At 38.1% G+C, this 15,972-nt stretch overlaps 1 protein-coding gene and 1 pseudogene across 1 annotated transcript in view; one reads left to right on the forward strand and one right to left on the reverse strand.

The window, feature by feature from the left end:
* Nucleotides 1-15,381, reverse strand: part of LPIN2 (lipin 2) — a 40,664-nt gene extending 25,283 nt beyond the window's left edge. The window contains exons 1-3 of the mRNA XM_008569165.1: nt 15,187-15,381; nt 7,812-7,907; nt 4,794-5,095 (exon numbers count right to left, since the gene is read on the reverse strand). Coding sequence (XP_008567387.1) covers nt 4,794-5,095; nt 7,812-7,907; nt 15,187-15,378 — 590 coding nt within the window. The 5' untranslated portion in view covers nt 15,379-15,381. The remainder of the gene's footprint in view (nt 1-4,793; nt 5,096-7,811; nt 7,908-15,186) is intronic.
* LOC103587647 lies at nt 13,329-14,308 on the forward strand (annotated as a pseudogene).
* Nucleotides 15,382-15,972: the final 591 nt, after the last annotated feature.

Consider the following 15,972-nt stretch of genomic DNA (forward strand, 5'->3'; position numbering starts at 1 on the left):
GGTCCTGGTCCGGTACGGGCGCGACACTGAGGGTTGCGATCCGTTGCCGGTCACGAAAAAAAAAAAGACAAAAAGGGGAAAAAAAAAAAAACAAAAAAAACAGGACTTCTAAAAACCTGTTAAGCACTTTCAAATGGCACATTTAGGTGCCTGAGAATAGGGGACCAGTGAGGCAGGCCATGATAGAGCAAGCTGAACCAAACATGTGACATGAGGATTTAAGGGAGTATACGTATTAGAATGTGAGGAAAACAGTATGATCACTGATAATACCTGCATTAAAACACAGGAATGTTAATATATACATCAGCACTGAACAGAAGATCTAAACAGTTTAACTTGCAGTCGGGATTGGGGGCTTATGGTTGCCGGAGTTCATAATCAGTGTGCACAGAACACGTCAGCCTTCACATGTGCTCCCCGACTTCTTTAGATTCAGTATCATGCTGCAAACTGACATTTATCTCAACCAAAAACTAACAGAGGTTACATGGATGTATACAACTGTCAAAATTCATTGAACCACACACTTAAGGCCTGTGGATGTTGTTGTGTATAAATTATACCTCAAAAAAAAGTGAAGGAAAAAAACCAATAGAGAGATAAAATAAATAGCCTAAATTATTTATGTGGGATAGATTATAGATGCTAAATGAGTTTTAAACTATTTAATTGGTATTATGTAAAAAATAAATGGGGTTGCTAACTACCATGGTCAAAGATCACTGCTTCTGCTAACAATGTTTATCAGTAACCTTAGTACAGTATTAGTCAATGAATTTCAGTGTGGCTAATGATCCAAGTTTGCATTTGGATATAGAACATTTCCCATAAAAGATACCTCACAGCAGACTGAGTGGAGCCCTGAAATGCTTCTCTGTTTGCTGTATCAGAAATGAAGTGCAGGAAAGGCAGAAAGTGCCTGTGAGATCCATGTCACCTAGAATATCTGCATGCACTACAGAAGACCATGGAAGGTTCTCTGGAAGCCAGTTACTGATCAGGAGATGCATCAGGATGAGAGACGCTGTCTGTGAAAAGTCCTAGGCTCCCTGGACTTAGCTCCCACATACAACTTTTTAAGCAAGTCTACGTTAGTGGATTAAAAGTTGAGATTCCTTTTTTTTTTTTTTTTTTTTGTCTTTTTCCGTGTCCGGCAGCGGTTCGCAACCCTCAGTGTCGCCCCCGTACCGGACCGGGACCGGCAACGGGATCACAACCCTCGGTGTTGCCCCCGCGCCTCGCTCAGCCAGTGAGCGGGAACCGGTCTGTATGTGGGATCCGAACCCTTGACGGGAGCGCCGCCGCACTTCCCAAGCGGCGCACTAGCGCAGTGCGCCACCGGGCTGGCCCAAAAGTTGAGATTCCTTTTTGATGGTCTGTTCCTGATCCTTTTGCTACTGCTGAGTATATGAAGTACTTCCACCAGTGGTATGTTCTGTCTAGTGGTACTCAAGATTGTACTATAATACCCTCCAATTTTGAACACCATCTCTTCCCTCCAAAAAGCTAACTATGTCTAGGTGCAATGTTTTTAATACACACACACGGGGATGGCCATTTAGCTCAGTTGGTAAGAGCACGGTGCTGGTAACACCAAGGCCAAAGGTTCAGGTCCCCTTACCGGCCAGCCACCCAAAAAAACACAAAAAAACAAAAAACAAAACCACTCGCACACACATACACACCCACCCACCCATACCCATCTATCCTCTGGAAGGACAAACAAGGCTTCCATGCTTTACTCAAGCCAAAAGTCCATCTTTAGCAAAGGAGAGAGACTCACTACGTAGAGTTTAAACAAAGCCCTGTGTACTTTAAAGCTCTCCAATTTCCACAAATGAGTTTCTTATAGCCGTGCAACAGCAACCTGTTTTAAAGAATGATTCCCTCTTTCATCTGCCTCCTTCAAGAAGCCTATTATCAATAAAATTCTTGACAAGTAAAGAGTACCCCCCAAAAGAGTAGACTGCCATTTATCATAATAAAAACCCATTTTTTGTATCTTCTCCAGAAACAGAATTTCTTTCCTAAGTGGTAGAGGCTGAGGAGAAAAAGTTATATGAAAGCTGCCAACTCCCCAATCCCACACAACTCCTAGACCTCACAGCTACAAAAGCTGTCAGCTTCCTGTTCCCTCAGATTCTTCAACATGCTGTTTAATATGCTGTTAATGACCCTAAATATCTTCCCTCAAATTATTTTAGGATCTAGATGCTGAGCTAAAAGGGGTCTTGCAAACCATGTACTTCAATCCTCTTACCTTATAGGTTAAGAAACCAAGGCCCCGAGAGATGAAGAGGTGACTGTCCCACAATCATGAACTATAATGGACCCAGTCTGTCTCCCTTCTGGCTTAGCACTTATTTCAGAACTCTCATGACTGTTTACATTTTGTCTTTTTTTTTTCCTTTTTGTCTTTTTTACTGACCGGTAACGGGATTGCAACCCTCGGTGTCGCGCCCGTACCGGGGACCGGCAATGGGATCGCAACCCTCGGTGTTGCGCCCGCACCGCACTCAGCCAGTGAGCGGGAACCGGTCTCCACATGGGATCCGAACCCTCGGCGGGAGCGCCGCCACACTCCCAAGTGGCGCACTCTCCAGTGCACCACCGGGCCGGCCTCAGAGAAGAACTTTTTCAAGTGACCACAAAACACAAGATTTGACTATACATCTCTAATGGTATAGACGCTAAAAATAAAAAGAACTGTAAAATAATATTAAAACTTTTTATTAACCAGACTTTGATGGTATTATTGGTATTGTTGCGTGAATTATGGGATAAAGCAAATAAATAATTATGTCGGTGAAACTGAGAACCAGAATTTTCAACACAGAAGAAAGATATATATATGTATGTAAGATCAATGAGGTTGGGTTAACAACTCAGTGGTTCTTAATGTGAAATGGAAGGATCTATATGAATGCAGGATGTGTTTTATCTTTAAAAATTTTTATTTCCTTTTTTGGCTGCTGAAAAAGTTTAAAAATAATAACCCACCCAATAGCAATGGTATTCCTAGCACTGAGACTGAAGTCTCTAAATACCACTTGCCACCAAATAGAATCAGCATTTCATGAAGAAATGGCTAATTACTTGTCTAGGGTAGGAAGTATCCAAGATGAGCCTGGAACATCTTGTTACACTAAAAAGCATACAAATTATGAGATTGCTAGGTGTTGTGTCAAAAGGATTCAGGAGCTAACCTGAAGAAACTCTCACCTGTGAAAGATGGAATAATTTGAGCTTCAACAAAAGAGATAATTCCATGGATTAAAACACAGCCAATATTTTTAGGGCTGGCCGGTTAGCTCAGTTGGTTAGAGTGCAGTGCTGATAACACCAAGATCCAGGGCTTAATCCCTGTACTGGCCAGCTGCCAAAACAACAACAACAACAACAAAAAAAAAACCCAAATGTTTTTAAATCAATAATTTTATAATTACAATTTTAAAACTTATTGATCACTTTGCAGGATGCAAGAGAAATAACTCATTTGTTGAACACTGATAAAAAGGGAAAATAATCAAGCATTTATTCTGATTTTCCTATACAAATTGTACCTTAAAGTTGTTAAATAATTAAGGAAAGTTTCTCTTTGTAGAAGTATTCCACTAATAAATGAAGAACAAACAATAGAATTAGAATTTCGCTACTTTGCATTCTCTCAGACATACATGACTCTAGATAACAATTATCAACGCTTGCTAACAAAGAGAAACAACCAGACATTTTATATGCCTACTAAAGGAAATACTTAACTATAAAGTAATTTCATCCTCCTCCGAAACAACCAACCAACAAAAGAACATAAATCCAATCAAGCTTCTAGATCTAAGTAGAAATTTACAGAAAATAGAAGGTATAGATGAATATGTTAAATGATACCACAGAGATACAATCAACACAGTGCAGACTGTTGGAAGTTCCATAACCAAATGATCTCATTTCTTCATCAAATAAATTAAAAGACCATAACAAGAAAACAACAAGATTCAGAAGGGAATCTCTACAATAAAAGCAACCTAAGACACACATCAATCAATTGCAATGTATAGACCTTACTAGGATCCTCTATTGAACAAATTGTTCTTAAAAAAATTATGAGACAAACAAGGAAATTTGAAAACTAAATAGCAAATAATGGATAGTATTTTTTTAAAAAAAATAAAATTTAATAAAGCAATTAGCAATGAAGGGAACCCTTAAACCAAAAATACAAGAACTCAGACAACAGAGTTGATAGCCAAAAAAAAATGAGGAGGTAAAACAGAATTGGTAGAAGTTAGGAGAGAAATAGAAGGGAAAAAACAAAAAACAAAAAAAACCCCCCAAAAAACAACAAAAATTTTAAAAACAAAACTTTAACCTTCTTAGGAACACGTGAGCTACCAAGCACAAGAGCACCGGGTAGGGAAATTCCACAGATGACGTGCCCACCTGTATCGGCTCACCCAGGGGCAAGTCATTAACGCAGACCTTCTTTTCACTTATGATCTATTTGGTTTTTGTAAACTTACTGGATGGAAATAGGCACACCACCAGTCTGCTACAAATGACATTTTAGTACCATAGCAGGACGTCTGATGGCAAATTTTGAAGAGCTGCCGATAGATCAGAAGTGCCTCTCCCACTTGTTTCACAATAAACTGTCAAGGGGAGAAATGAGTCCAAACCTCACACCCTGTATCCATAGAAGAAGGCAGCTTCTGGCTTTCCCTGCGTTCTACCCACAGCATGAGCGGATGCCTGGTACCTGCACCAGACCCTTCCCAGGAGGAGAGCCCTACCTTGCAGACTGGGCTCCCTTCTCATCCTCAGAGCTCACACCCACGTCGCAGGTGTCTTCTGTAGCAGGAGAAGCAGCCTGCTCTTCCTTCTTACTGTCCTGTTTGCATTTCTTTCTCCTTCGTTTTTTCTTTTTGACAGAACTTGGAGTGAAAACTGTCTCCGTTTCCAAGATGTGTGAGATGTCTGAACTCTGGGATGGTCTTTCATCTCCACTTGGTTTCACCAAAGGGGTCTCAATATCTTTAAAGAACTGATCTTCAGTAGGAATTGGTGAGGTGGCAAGGTAAGCAGGAAGCTTTTCCTTAAGGAGAATGAGGGGAAAGAATAGTTATTCATGACAAACTCAACAGTGAACCAGAACATTAATTAATTTTTGAGTATATAAACGTTCACAGTGGTAGAAAGAATACATATTCCCTAAAGGTAAGAAAGTCACTGAACTAAGGCACCGCCTGCTCTACCGTTTAGACACACTAAGTGATAGCTCATTTCAGTACAAGAAACCGAGTACATTGGGAGGAAGTGATATTCCAGGTTGGCATGGAACAAAAGCTATAGCTAAAGCAGAGCCAATTAAATTCTCTGCAAGGAGAAGTTCAAAGCAGCAGCAGCAACATTCTGAGAAGGCATTACAAAGGACTCTGTTAAGAACTTACAAAGAACAGCAAGAACAGGATATAAAGCAGAAGGCAGATTAGGACACCATATAGGACAAAGGGCACCAGGATAGGCAAGTGAAGTGAGGAACTACAGTGAATTTACAGTGGCTAATGCTTATGCTTTCCTAAAGCAATTGAGGATGGAAGATGGTGATTATGGAGAGACAATACCCTGTAAAATATACTAGTACGTTTTTAAATCATAACATTTAACATATCCTTTTAGAAATTCAAAATAAAAATGAAGGCCCAATGTTTAGAAGTAAGCTCCTAATCTAATGAAAAAATGACTAAGTTTGGTGAACAGTAAATAACCTTCTTAGCCTTTTGCTTCATTCCTTTGTATCATCAAAGGGAAATGGAAAGTAGGTAACACAGACAAATCAACGTCATGTAGTTTAGAATACTCAAGTTTTTACACAATAGTCCTAAAAATGTGTGGATTTCTATAACTGCTGTTTACTAAGCTTTTGAACTTAGCTTTGGTAACATATTATCCTGAGATGTAGTGTTGTTTATCTAGGAGAAATTTGTGTTCACCAGCAACATACTTACAGAGAAACTGTGATAAGATATTCTGAATGTCCCCAAGGCATCCAAATGAGAACCTACAGTCTCTGACTTTTAATTCAATGGTCTTTGTTTACTTTACTTCTTGAAAGCTGTTTTGTTTCTGGTGATGTTTCCTAGTTCTATTTACAGATATGTTTGCTTGGGGTCTGGAGGGGGAGTTGAAAATAACCTGAATGCCTATCAGTACAAGAAGGGTTAATAAATTGTATTATATCCACACTATGGAATACTGTACTGCTACTTTTTTAAAGGACAGGGTTAGATTTAGACTGATTGACTTGAAAGGAATGTCAATGACATATAGTTAATGTGAAATGTTTGAGAGAAACAAAAAGCAAATCAATGGCAGCCAGATGGGTTTTTACTAATTTTTATTCTCCTCTAAATCATGAACTCCGGGGTGGGGGGGCTGCAATATTTTATTCATAGTATGTGGCATAGAGTAGTAATTCCAATGTCTATTAAATGAATTAACAATTTTTTTTTTTTATTTCAAAGAGAAATAAAAATATTTCACTACAGAAAATCTGGTCAATTTGGTCATATGTGGAATAGGAAATAAAAGCTGGAAAGTTGACATTCTCCCACTAGACCTAAGAATAGTTTTTAATGGAACCATCAGAATAGACGACAACTAAGTAACAAACTATCAATAACCCGGTCCTCTTTCTTACAGTATCTGCTGATTTACACAAAATCCAATCAGTGACAACTGTTATTTATTATGTTCATTCTGCTTCTTGACTGTCTCTGATGAGAGAAAATTTTGTTTAGTCCAAGTAAATGCAAACAAGGTAATATAAAAACAAGCAATTAAGATACTAAGAAAAGCACTGGTCTGGTAAAGTTCCTCTTCATAAATCACACTATTTCAATGCTGCTTTAAATACTGGTACCTAAGTTGTTGGCTTCTCACTACACTAAAAAAAGATACACATAATCTCATTTTGGTATTGTCTATTGTTTCTTGATATTTTTCTTTGTGAAATTTGTAACCCCAAACTGGCAGTTCATCTTCAAAACCAAAAAAACGTAGTCCTGTATCCTTAATAACTTGACATTTATCATTTTGGCTATTTGAGGTTTTATTCTTTATGGAAAAAGATGTAAAGATGCCTTCTACAGAATTTTTTAAAAGACCCATTAAACCCCTCAAGAAAGGTTTACCACTGTTCAAATCAATAGATACACAGAAGTATGTATGTTGGGGAGTGCAGGACATGACAAATTGTATTTTCTTGCTGAAAGAAGCCAAACATGTTACCTTTTATAAAGTATATAGGTCAACTAATTTTAATTGCTTGAGATCGTAATAAATTAATTCATGTGACTATTCAAGGTTAGGGGTGTAATAATATCCCTAGCCAAAATGATAAAAATGTTTTCCAAGTTTAAAGGTCACATGTGTATACATACACAGCCAGAATAGATATGCCTTAACTGCTCAGGAGAAACTGAAAGTACAGAAGGCAAGGTGTAAGCTGTAATTGACACCAAATAAGAAAGCTCATTAAAGTTTGAAAAGAAGTGCCTTCCCTTACAAAGAGAGCAAGCACAAAGGCTTACTTTACGCTCTTCTGTACCTTGAAACTTGGTGTGGAGAAAAGTCCCTCATCTCTCCAGCTCTTTTTCGACAGTTTAGTTCAACCTAAAACTAAAGTTTGTCTCACCAGCAACAATCATTTGTACAACCAGCAATGAAAAGTGCTGAACATTTCTGTTTTGAGACATGTACCAGAGGCCTGAGCACAATGTGTAAAGTGAATGTGACCCACAAGAACTTACATATTCCTCTTCAGTCTCCTCCACAAAGAAAGCTTCTCCATTGTCACCCAATTTCATGTGAAGATCCACTGCATTGCCATTGATTTCTATGTCGATCTAAAGGAAGAAACAAAGTGTGATTTAGCACTCAAAGAGCCTTTCATTCAAGCTCAACTAAGCCTAAGTTCCGGTTTCTCAAACTTAGTATTGAGGTTCCTAGAACCACAGCCCCAGGGAAACACTGCTACCTGCCTCACATCCACCCCTAACTAAATGGACCTGGGTAGGGGGAGGGATAGATAACCAGGGACTGAAAGAAAATATTTGACCATCTATTTTTACAACACTTAAAAAAATTTTAATTGTTTAATTTCTCAAATGATGTAAAATGGGGGAAGTATCATTGTCAAACATTTGTACACTTTCCAATTTATAGCACAGGCAGGTCTTGCCTTGCATGGTTCAGACATGTGCAAGTTTCAGTATCCTCAGTATGTGAGCTGTGAACAACTACAACCTGAAAGTACAACTTCACTGCCAGCTCCTCTGCCCACAGATCACTGTGTAAAAAACAGCTACCATCATAGGCATAGACAGCAAAGCGCATAGTCATGTGGCTTCCTCATCTCCTAGTGATAAACCCATGTGACGTCTTATAAAAATGGACAATTGAAAGAGAAAATTAGCCAAGATGAAAGTGCAGCAAAGAAACAGAAAGTCATAATGCTGTAAAATTCAAACCGAACATAAACAGAGTTATAGAAGAAACAACTGACTATGGAAACTGACCCTGCCACCGTTCAAGACTCCAGAGATGCAGCCAGAAGAACTCCATATGGTGAGCTTCCTCTTACTGCCTTAATAAAGAAGGAAAGTGGCCTTGACAAAAAGGATGAAGATGGTCCAGAGGAAGTGACATAAGCAAAACAACTGACATTAAAGGAATGAATGCTGAAAAATTGAAAGCTGATCCAAACTTAGTAGTTTACCAGTTTGCCAAGACACAGGAAAAATGCTCACTCTGTAACATAAGTTTTATGTCAAGAAGAAGGCAAGCCCTGATCCAACCACTCTTAATAAGTTTTTATAAAGGAATAACATATTTATAGTTCTCAATGTTTGTAATATTTTAAATTGCAATGTACTAAACAAATACTATTTTACTATTTTTAATTTTTCCTATACATTTATAACAGGCAGTAAGAGAAATTTTTAAAGGTTTGACAAAAATTTGTAGAAGATGTGGGAAAAAAATCATTAGTTTTCCCATTAATTATTAAGCTCACTTGCCCAGTTTTTTTTATGGGCTGCACTGCCATGCAAAATGAGAACTGTCTTTACAGTACATTAAATACAACTATACCACTTAAAAATAATGTAGTCATTTATCTGTAGGCTGTGAATACTTTTAAATATATTAGAATAATAAATGAACATCAACTTTTAAAACTCTTATGGATACATTTTAAAACTCCAGTTTTACACTTTGGGGAAATAAAGACGGGAAGCAGAACAGTCTGTAACGTACATGTGCTTGGCTTGGCCCAAGCCTTCTGGTGGGAACGAACTGCATCATCAGCTGGGTCTTCCCAGCAGGGGCCAACTACCCTGTCGGACTAGAGACTGCACGCTGGTTCACGCCCAGTGCCTGATGGCAGCTCTGTCTCCCTAGAAGCCAGGCAATGATGGGATAAGTAATACACACTTAAAAAAAAATTAGGCAGACATATGTTGTCAAAATGCTTCTTATAAAATCCTATATATGAATACTATAACCACACTGAAGGGAGTGAGGAAGAAAAGAACTAACCTAAGTAACTTTGGAAAACAGCGTTGTGACACATTTTTATAGAGAGAGAGCTATAAACAAATATTGTATGGTAGTTAATAATTTTTTCTTAATTTTCTTGGCAGATGTGGGTTAGCAATTCTGAAACTATTTTGTGTTTTCTAGGATTGAGCAAATAAGTATATTGTGGATAATCAGAGCCACATTTTCCACTGTCAGAGAAAAATATTTCAAATAAGTAGAGGGAGAGGAAGTCTGTGTGATGGACTGGAATCAGAAGAATCCGTGTGAACTCATTATTTTTACAGGGAAATGTAGACATCCATGTGTGTATGTATATACAAACATTTCCTAGTTCTGCCAGCTGAGACAGCCTAGGAGCAATGATACTTCAGTAGTAATGAGCGCGTCTCGGTACCAGATCTTTGTTTCTAAATACGGTACTATTCTCCAATTAAAAAAAAAAAAAGACAAATTCAAATTGAGGGACAGTCTACATAAGTGTTCTATACTCTTTAACAGTCAAAGTCATAAGGAAAGAGTTAGGAACTGTAAGAGAATGCAGGATAAAAAGCAACGTGGGATTCTGAACAGGATCCTGGAACAGAAAGAGGACAGTAGTGGAAACACTAGTGAAATCTGGTTGAGGTCTTCAGTTAATAGTATTATATACCAATGTTAATTTCCTGGTTCTGATAATTGTACAACGGCCATGTAAAATGTTAACATTAGTGGCTGAAAATGTATGAAAACTTACAAAATTACACTTGAAACTTGTCTGTAAAAGTCTGAAATTAACTCAAAAATAAGAAGTTTTAAAAGAAGTCAACATCATGAAAAACAAAGCTGAGGAACTGTCACAGATTAGAGGAGAGTAAGAAGACAGGACAACAAAATGTCCCTTACCTTGATAGTGGTGATAGTTTCACAGATGTAAACATATGTTAAAAATGTATCAAAGTGTATCCTTTAAATTTGTGCAGTTTACTGTATGTCAATTATAAACAAAAAAGCAGCAAAAAAAAAAAAAAAAAGAAAAAAAAAAAAAAAGAAAAAAAAAAAAAAAGAAAAAAAAAAAAAAAGAAAAAAAAAAAAAAAGAAAAAAAAAAAAAAAGAAAAAAAAAAAAAAAGAAAAAAAAAAAAAAAGAAAAAAAAAAAAAAAGAAAAAAAAAAAAAAAAAGAATGAGCAATGTTATTAAATAAAATGGGGAAATGGACAATTAACAATTTAAAAAATCCTATGTAATTTAAGAAGTGTTAATGAAATGATTCCTTTACACAGAAACTCATTTTCCTTTTACTTTTTAAAAGAAACGGCTGCATAAATCCAATTTCAATAAGACAAATGTTAATTAACTCCAACTCATTTCCCAGTCAGCCTCCTTAACGTTTTATATTACTGTGAATATTTACTTCAAAGCAACTCAGGCTGGTAGAAGTCACTTAAGCATCTAGAGTCGTACAAGATTTCAGAGGCAGCTACAAGAATAGAGCTTCTTCTATAATCACAGGAAGAATGTTTACTGACTGTTGATTTGTTGCTATATAAACTCTTTGTTTAGGTTAAACAATACAAATGAAATATTTAGTAGTTCTGTTTGATAAAAAATAGACTCAAACTAATATTCTTCAAAATTTTCATTTCTGGAGGTTATCCATTTATCCAATGTAGCTGAGAAGATGGAATAATTAGAGTCTAAACTATGTATACACCATCTTCCATTTCACAGCCATTCAGTTTATTGACCAAATATGACATTTCTCAGTAGGACTACTTACTTTACTGTCTTGATTTGACTTTGAATGGAGTTTGGTCTTTCCAAAAATTAAATCTAATATCAAATTGTGCAAATATTGAGGATAATTAAAAGAATATGCCATGAGTTCTTCAGGCTACCCAAGAAAATGTTGTAAAAATATTTTGAGAGACAGCATCAAGCTGTAATAAATGCTTCCCAAGTTGGTTATTTTAAAGAGGATGCTCATCTTAATGTACTAAATGCTAGTAAACTGGTTTCTAAAATAACCATTCATTTCCATAAAGTCAAGCTTCCTAAACTGTGGCTCCGTCTTGCTCAACATATATGACTGAGATGTTGAAATGGAACTGGTACACTCTGAGAAATGCTTGATGTAGCAGACACTCAATTTGCATACAATTCTTCCAGTAAGAATATCTCCGATGTCTTTTGGGGATCAATTCATCTTCCACCTCACACTGCACGCTTAGGCGTGGCTTCAGGGAGTAGATGGGGCTGTTGTCCAAGCCAGGTCAATCAATAATATATCCCATCCTCAGCCACAGTGACTGGTCCCTGAGATATATGTGCTCCAAGACTGACAGGAAGACTATAGCTCTCTTTCCACTGGGGCTGAGTAAATGGGAAGTGAGCCTGGAGTACTAGCAGCCACCTTACGTTAGCGAGAACCACACAAATGGAAGCAGAGCTGAGAGGTGGAGAAAGAAAAAGAGAATTCTGATAATACCTTTAACAGCCTCTAAACACAGCGCTGAGTTAGGAAATATAATAAGAATGTTGGTGTTCTATCAAACAAGAAATGTATCAATGGCAGTGGAAAAATTACCGTACTGCATATCTCTAAACAGTGCTTTTAAGGGAGTTATGATTTAAGTCTACTTGATAGGTGTTGCCATACTTGAAAATTTGGGGTCTTAGTTTAAAATCAATGAACAGCTTTCCTAACCCAAACTGACTTAAAATAAGACAAACAGTTAATGCAAATTGCCAGTATATCTCAAGGCAGACATTTTTCAGTTTTACTGTCACAGGAAAGCCTGGTAAATCAAATGGCCAAATTTCTTTCCAAACATATCCTTTGTGTTTCTGGGATACAGGGAGGGAGTGGGAAAGAAGGAATTTCCTCTGTATCTCATGGATGCAATCCTATTCAAGGGTTTGACAAGATATTTAAAACAATAAATTATGTAGCTTTGCACAGGAATTGTATTACTTCCTGAATTAGAGGCACACAGCATACAGAAAAAGGTATTTTATCTGCTCAGTCACCATTTACAGATGCACAAGTCCTTATATATAGCACATCTGCCTGTAGGTTTCATTTTAAAAAGCCAAAATCTGCTGATCCAAAACCACAATCCTGGCCATCCTCACCCATTAAAAAAAAAAAGCATTGAAAGCAGTTTTACAAATAGGTCCTTGTACAACTAATGAGAAATTGCAGTGCATAAACAGTCTGCTGCTGATTCCCTCAAAACAGATCCAGTCTGAAAGTTAGTATTACCAGAAAGAAAGAAAAAATTCCAGTGAAGCTAAACAACATTGTTTTGCAATGGAGAGTTTCCACGTCACTAAGTAAATTGCAACTGCTTTTCCTTTCTAAAGGGTGACTCTGAACAAAGGCCAGATTGCACAAAACCCTACCAGCCTGAAACATGGCTCTCCAGCGGAAACCGATTTTGTAACACTTAGAAATGAGATGCTTTTCTTGGAGAGAAAAAAAAAGAATATCTAGTTTTGTGAAATCCGTTTTCTTTTACTCTCAAAATAACATGTTTAATTAAATGGAGGGAAACTTCAATTTAAAAAATAACATCGGCTATGTGAAAGAGCAAAAAGCTGAAAATAGATGCTTCCAATTTATGCCAGTGGTCCCCTAACACATGTTGTAAGATCTGTGCCAGAAAATATTGAGGATCTTCTATTTTGCTTTAAAATCTTGATAGAACCTCCCTACAATGTTGCTGCTTTCCTTGCATCACCACTGGGATGAAGCTGATCCTGCTGCAGAGCCATGAGTGGTCCATTATGCAGATTAAATATAATCGTGAAGGAGACCTCCTCTTTACCGTGGCCAAGGAGCCTATTGACTATGTATGGTACTGTGAACGGTGAGAGGCTGGGCACCTAATGGGCCATACTGGAGCTGTGCAGCATATGGACACTGACAGGAACACCAAGCATGCCCTCACCAGCTCAGCTAACAACAGCTGCCATCTCTGGGACTGTGAAACAGGGAAGCAGCTGGCCCTAACTCAAGACCAACTCAGCTGTCCAAACCTGTGGTTTTGACTTTGGGGGCAATGTTACCATGTTCTCTATGGACAAGCAAATGGGCAGTCAGTGTTTTGTCAGCTTCTATGACCTGCGAGACCTGAGCCAGATCGACAACACAGGGCCCTACATGAAGATCCCTTGCAATGACGTAAAGATCACCAGTGCTCTCTGGGGATCCCTGGAGGGAGTGCATGTAGAGTTAAACCAGTACAGTGCCAAGTCTGGAGAGGTATTAGTCAATGTTAAGGAGCACAATAAATTATGTGATCAATAACATTCAGTTATCTAGGGACATGACCACGTTTTTCACCACATGCAAGGACAACATGGCTAAGCTCTTTGATTTCACAACCATTAAACAACAGAAGACTTGCCAGACAGAATGTCCTGTCATCTCAGCTGCCCTCTCCCTGAACTATGACCTTGTGGTGCTGGGCAGTGATCAGGAAGCCATGGATGTAACCACAGCCTCCACCAGGATTGGCAAGTTTGAGGCCAGGTTCTTCCATTTTGCCTTTGAAGAAGAGTTTGGAAAAGTCAAGGGTCACTTTGGACCTATGAACAGTGTTGCCTTCCATCACGATGGCAAGAGCTATAGCAGCAGTGAAGACGGTTGTGTCTGCATCCACAGTACTTCAAACTTGCATTTGAAGCTTAAGAAGCTCCATCCCGACCAGGGAAACTGCTCATAAAAAGTTTCGGACTCTGAGAAATAAATTAGTTTGGTAATAAATGGCTTCTGCCAGGTTTAAAGAAACCCAGAAAACAAAAACCTCCCTACGTTACTTAGGTAGATTCTGTGGGGAAAGAGTAGAAAGGAAAATACTATCATGTACCTAAAAAGTTTTATCACTAGCTCAGTTTTCTAACTTCACTGACAACATATATACCAGCAAGCCTTCTAATTCTCGATAACCTGAAGGGAAGAGGACATAAAAAAAAAAAAGAAAAGAAAAGAAAAACCAACATAAATACCTTCTTCCTGAATGAATCTTCCCTAACACAAATGAAAGGCAACCAGCCTATGGTCTGTGAGTTAGCATTTCAGTCAGATTTGGGGACAAGACCTGGTATCAATAACAGAATTTAGATTACAAGTAAGATTTTACAGCTTTCTCAAAACAAATAAAATGTGGCATTAGTCAATTTCCTATAAACAAATGTTTTCTTGATGACTTCGGCCTATTTCACTCACAATTAGTATGAAGGTATTACCCTAAACATTGTAAAGTGCTGTATAAAGTAAAGGAAAACTTTCTTTTTCTAAATACACCTAACTTCCCCATTTATTAAGTCGGTTTTCTGTTTTGCTCTTCTGAGTTGCAACATGTAGGATTATCATAACAATTTTCTTTCTTTTTCCCTTGAGAGACTTCCTGTAGTAGGGCTTTTGGAATTTAGAAACAACTTCAAAACCAATACATAAAGGTTGAATCATACCAATGTCTTTGTCATCATTCAGATTAAAAAGAAAGGGGGGGGCAGGGGCTCAAAAGGCTCACAGTAGCGATGTGCCCACTGACACTAACTCCCCCCTCCTCGAGGACAGGCTATGCAGCACCGCACTCACCACCTTCTCTTTGGATCTCAGGACTCCCAGCTTCCCAAACCGAACATGAAAAGGCGAACACTGATAGGTGCCATCCTGCTGCTGCACCACAATGACATCGATGCACCCAGACAGAGTGGCTTGGTTAATGCCCTTGTAGAGTTCCTTCACGGTGACAATCACCTGCCCAGCCAGCTGTCCCACATAATTCATGGTTTGAGACTACAAGAAAAAAAAAATTAGATGAGATGTTAACATTGAATTTGTGGAGCTAATGACTATGACAAAAAAATAACAATAGTGACTAAAAGTACGTTGCTCATTTGTATACCAAATTTCATGTCATTATTAACCTTGCTAATTTTGAAGCGATTAGACTCATGCTATTACCGTTTTTAACATTTCCAAGCATGGACAATCCCAAACTGTCTCCTCTGGATGAGAGGCTGTCCCAGCCAGGGCCTGAGGCATGCAGAAACTCCCTTTCCTTTCCCACCATTACGATAGTGCCAACTGCCATTAGAAATCTGTCACCAAAGTTCAGGACCGCACAGAATCACCAAAGAACCCTGACCACCACCGTTGCCCTCTTGCCAAAAGCCATTGGAACCTGGGGTTACTACGTCTGCTATGGCCATGGCAGCCAAGCAGGGAAAACAAAGGAAGATCACACCAAAGAGAAACGGACACTCATCTTCTGAAAGAAACAATATAATAAGTGAAAGCTGGTTCTGTACTAAACTATTAACGGAACATTATGATTCAAAAACATGTTAGATTACATAAACTCTGGTGAGTTAGCCCGGG

This window comes from Galeopterus variegatus, unplaced genomic scaffold, assembly GCF_000696425.1.
Source record: "Galeopterus variegatus unplaced genomic scaffold, G_variegatus-3.0.2 Scaffold471, whole genome shotgun sequence".
NCBI classification, from domain to species: domain Eukaryota; kingdom Metazoa; phylum Chordata; class Mammalia; order Dermoptera; family Cynocephalidae; genus Galeopterus; species Galeopterus variegatus.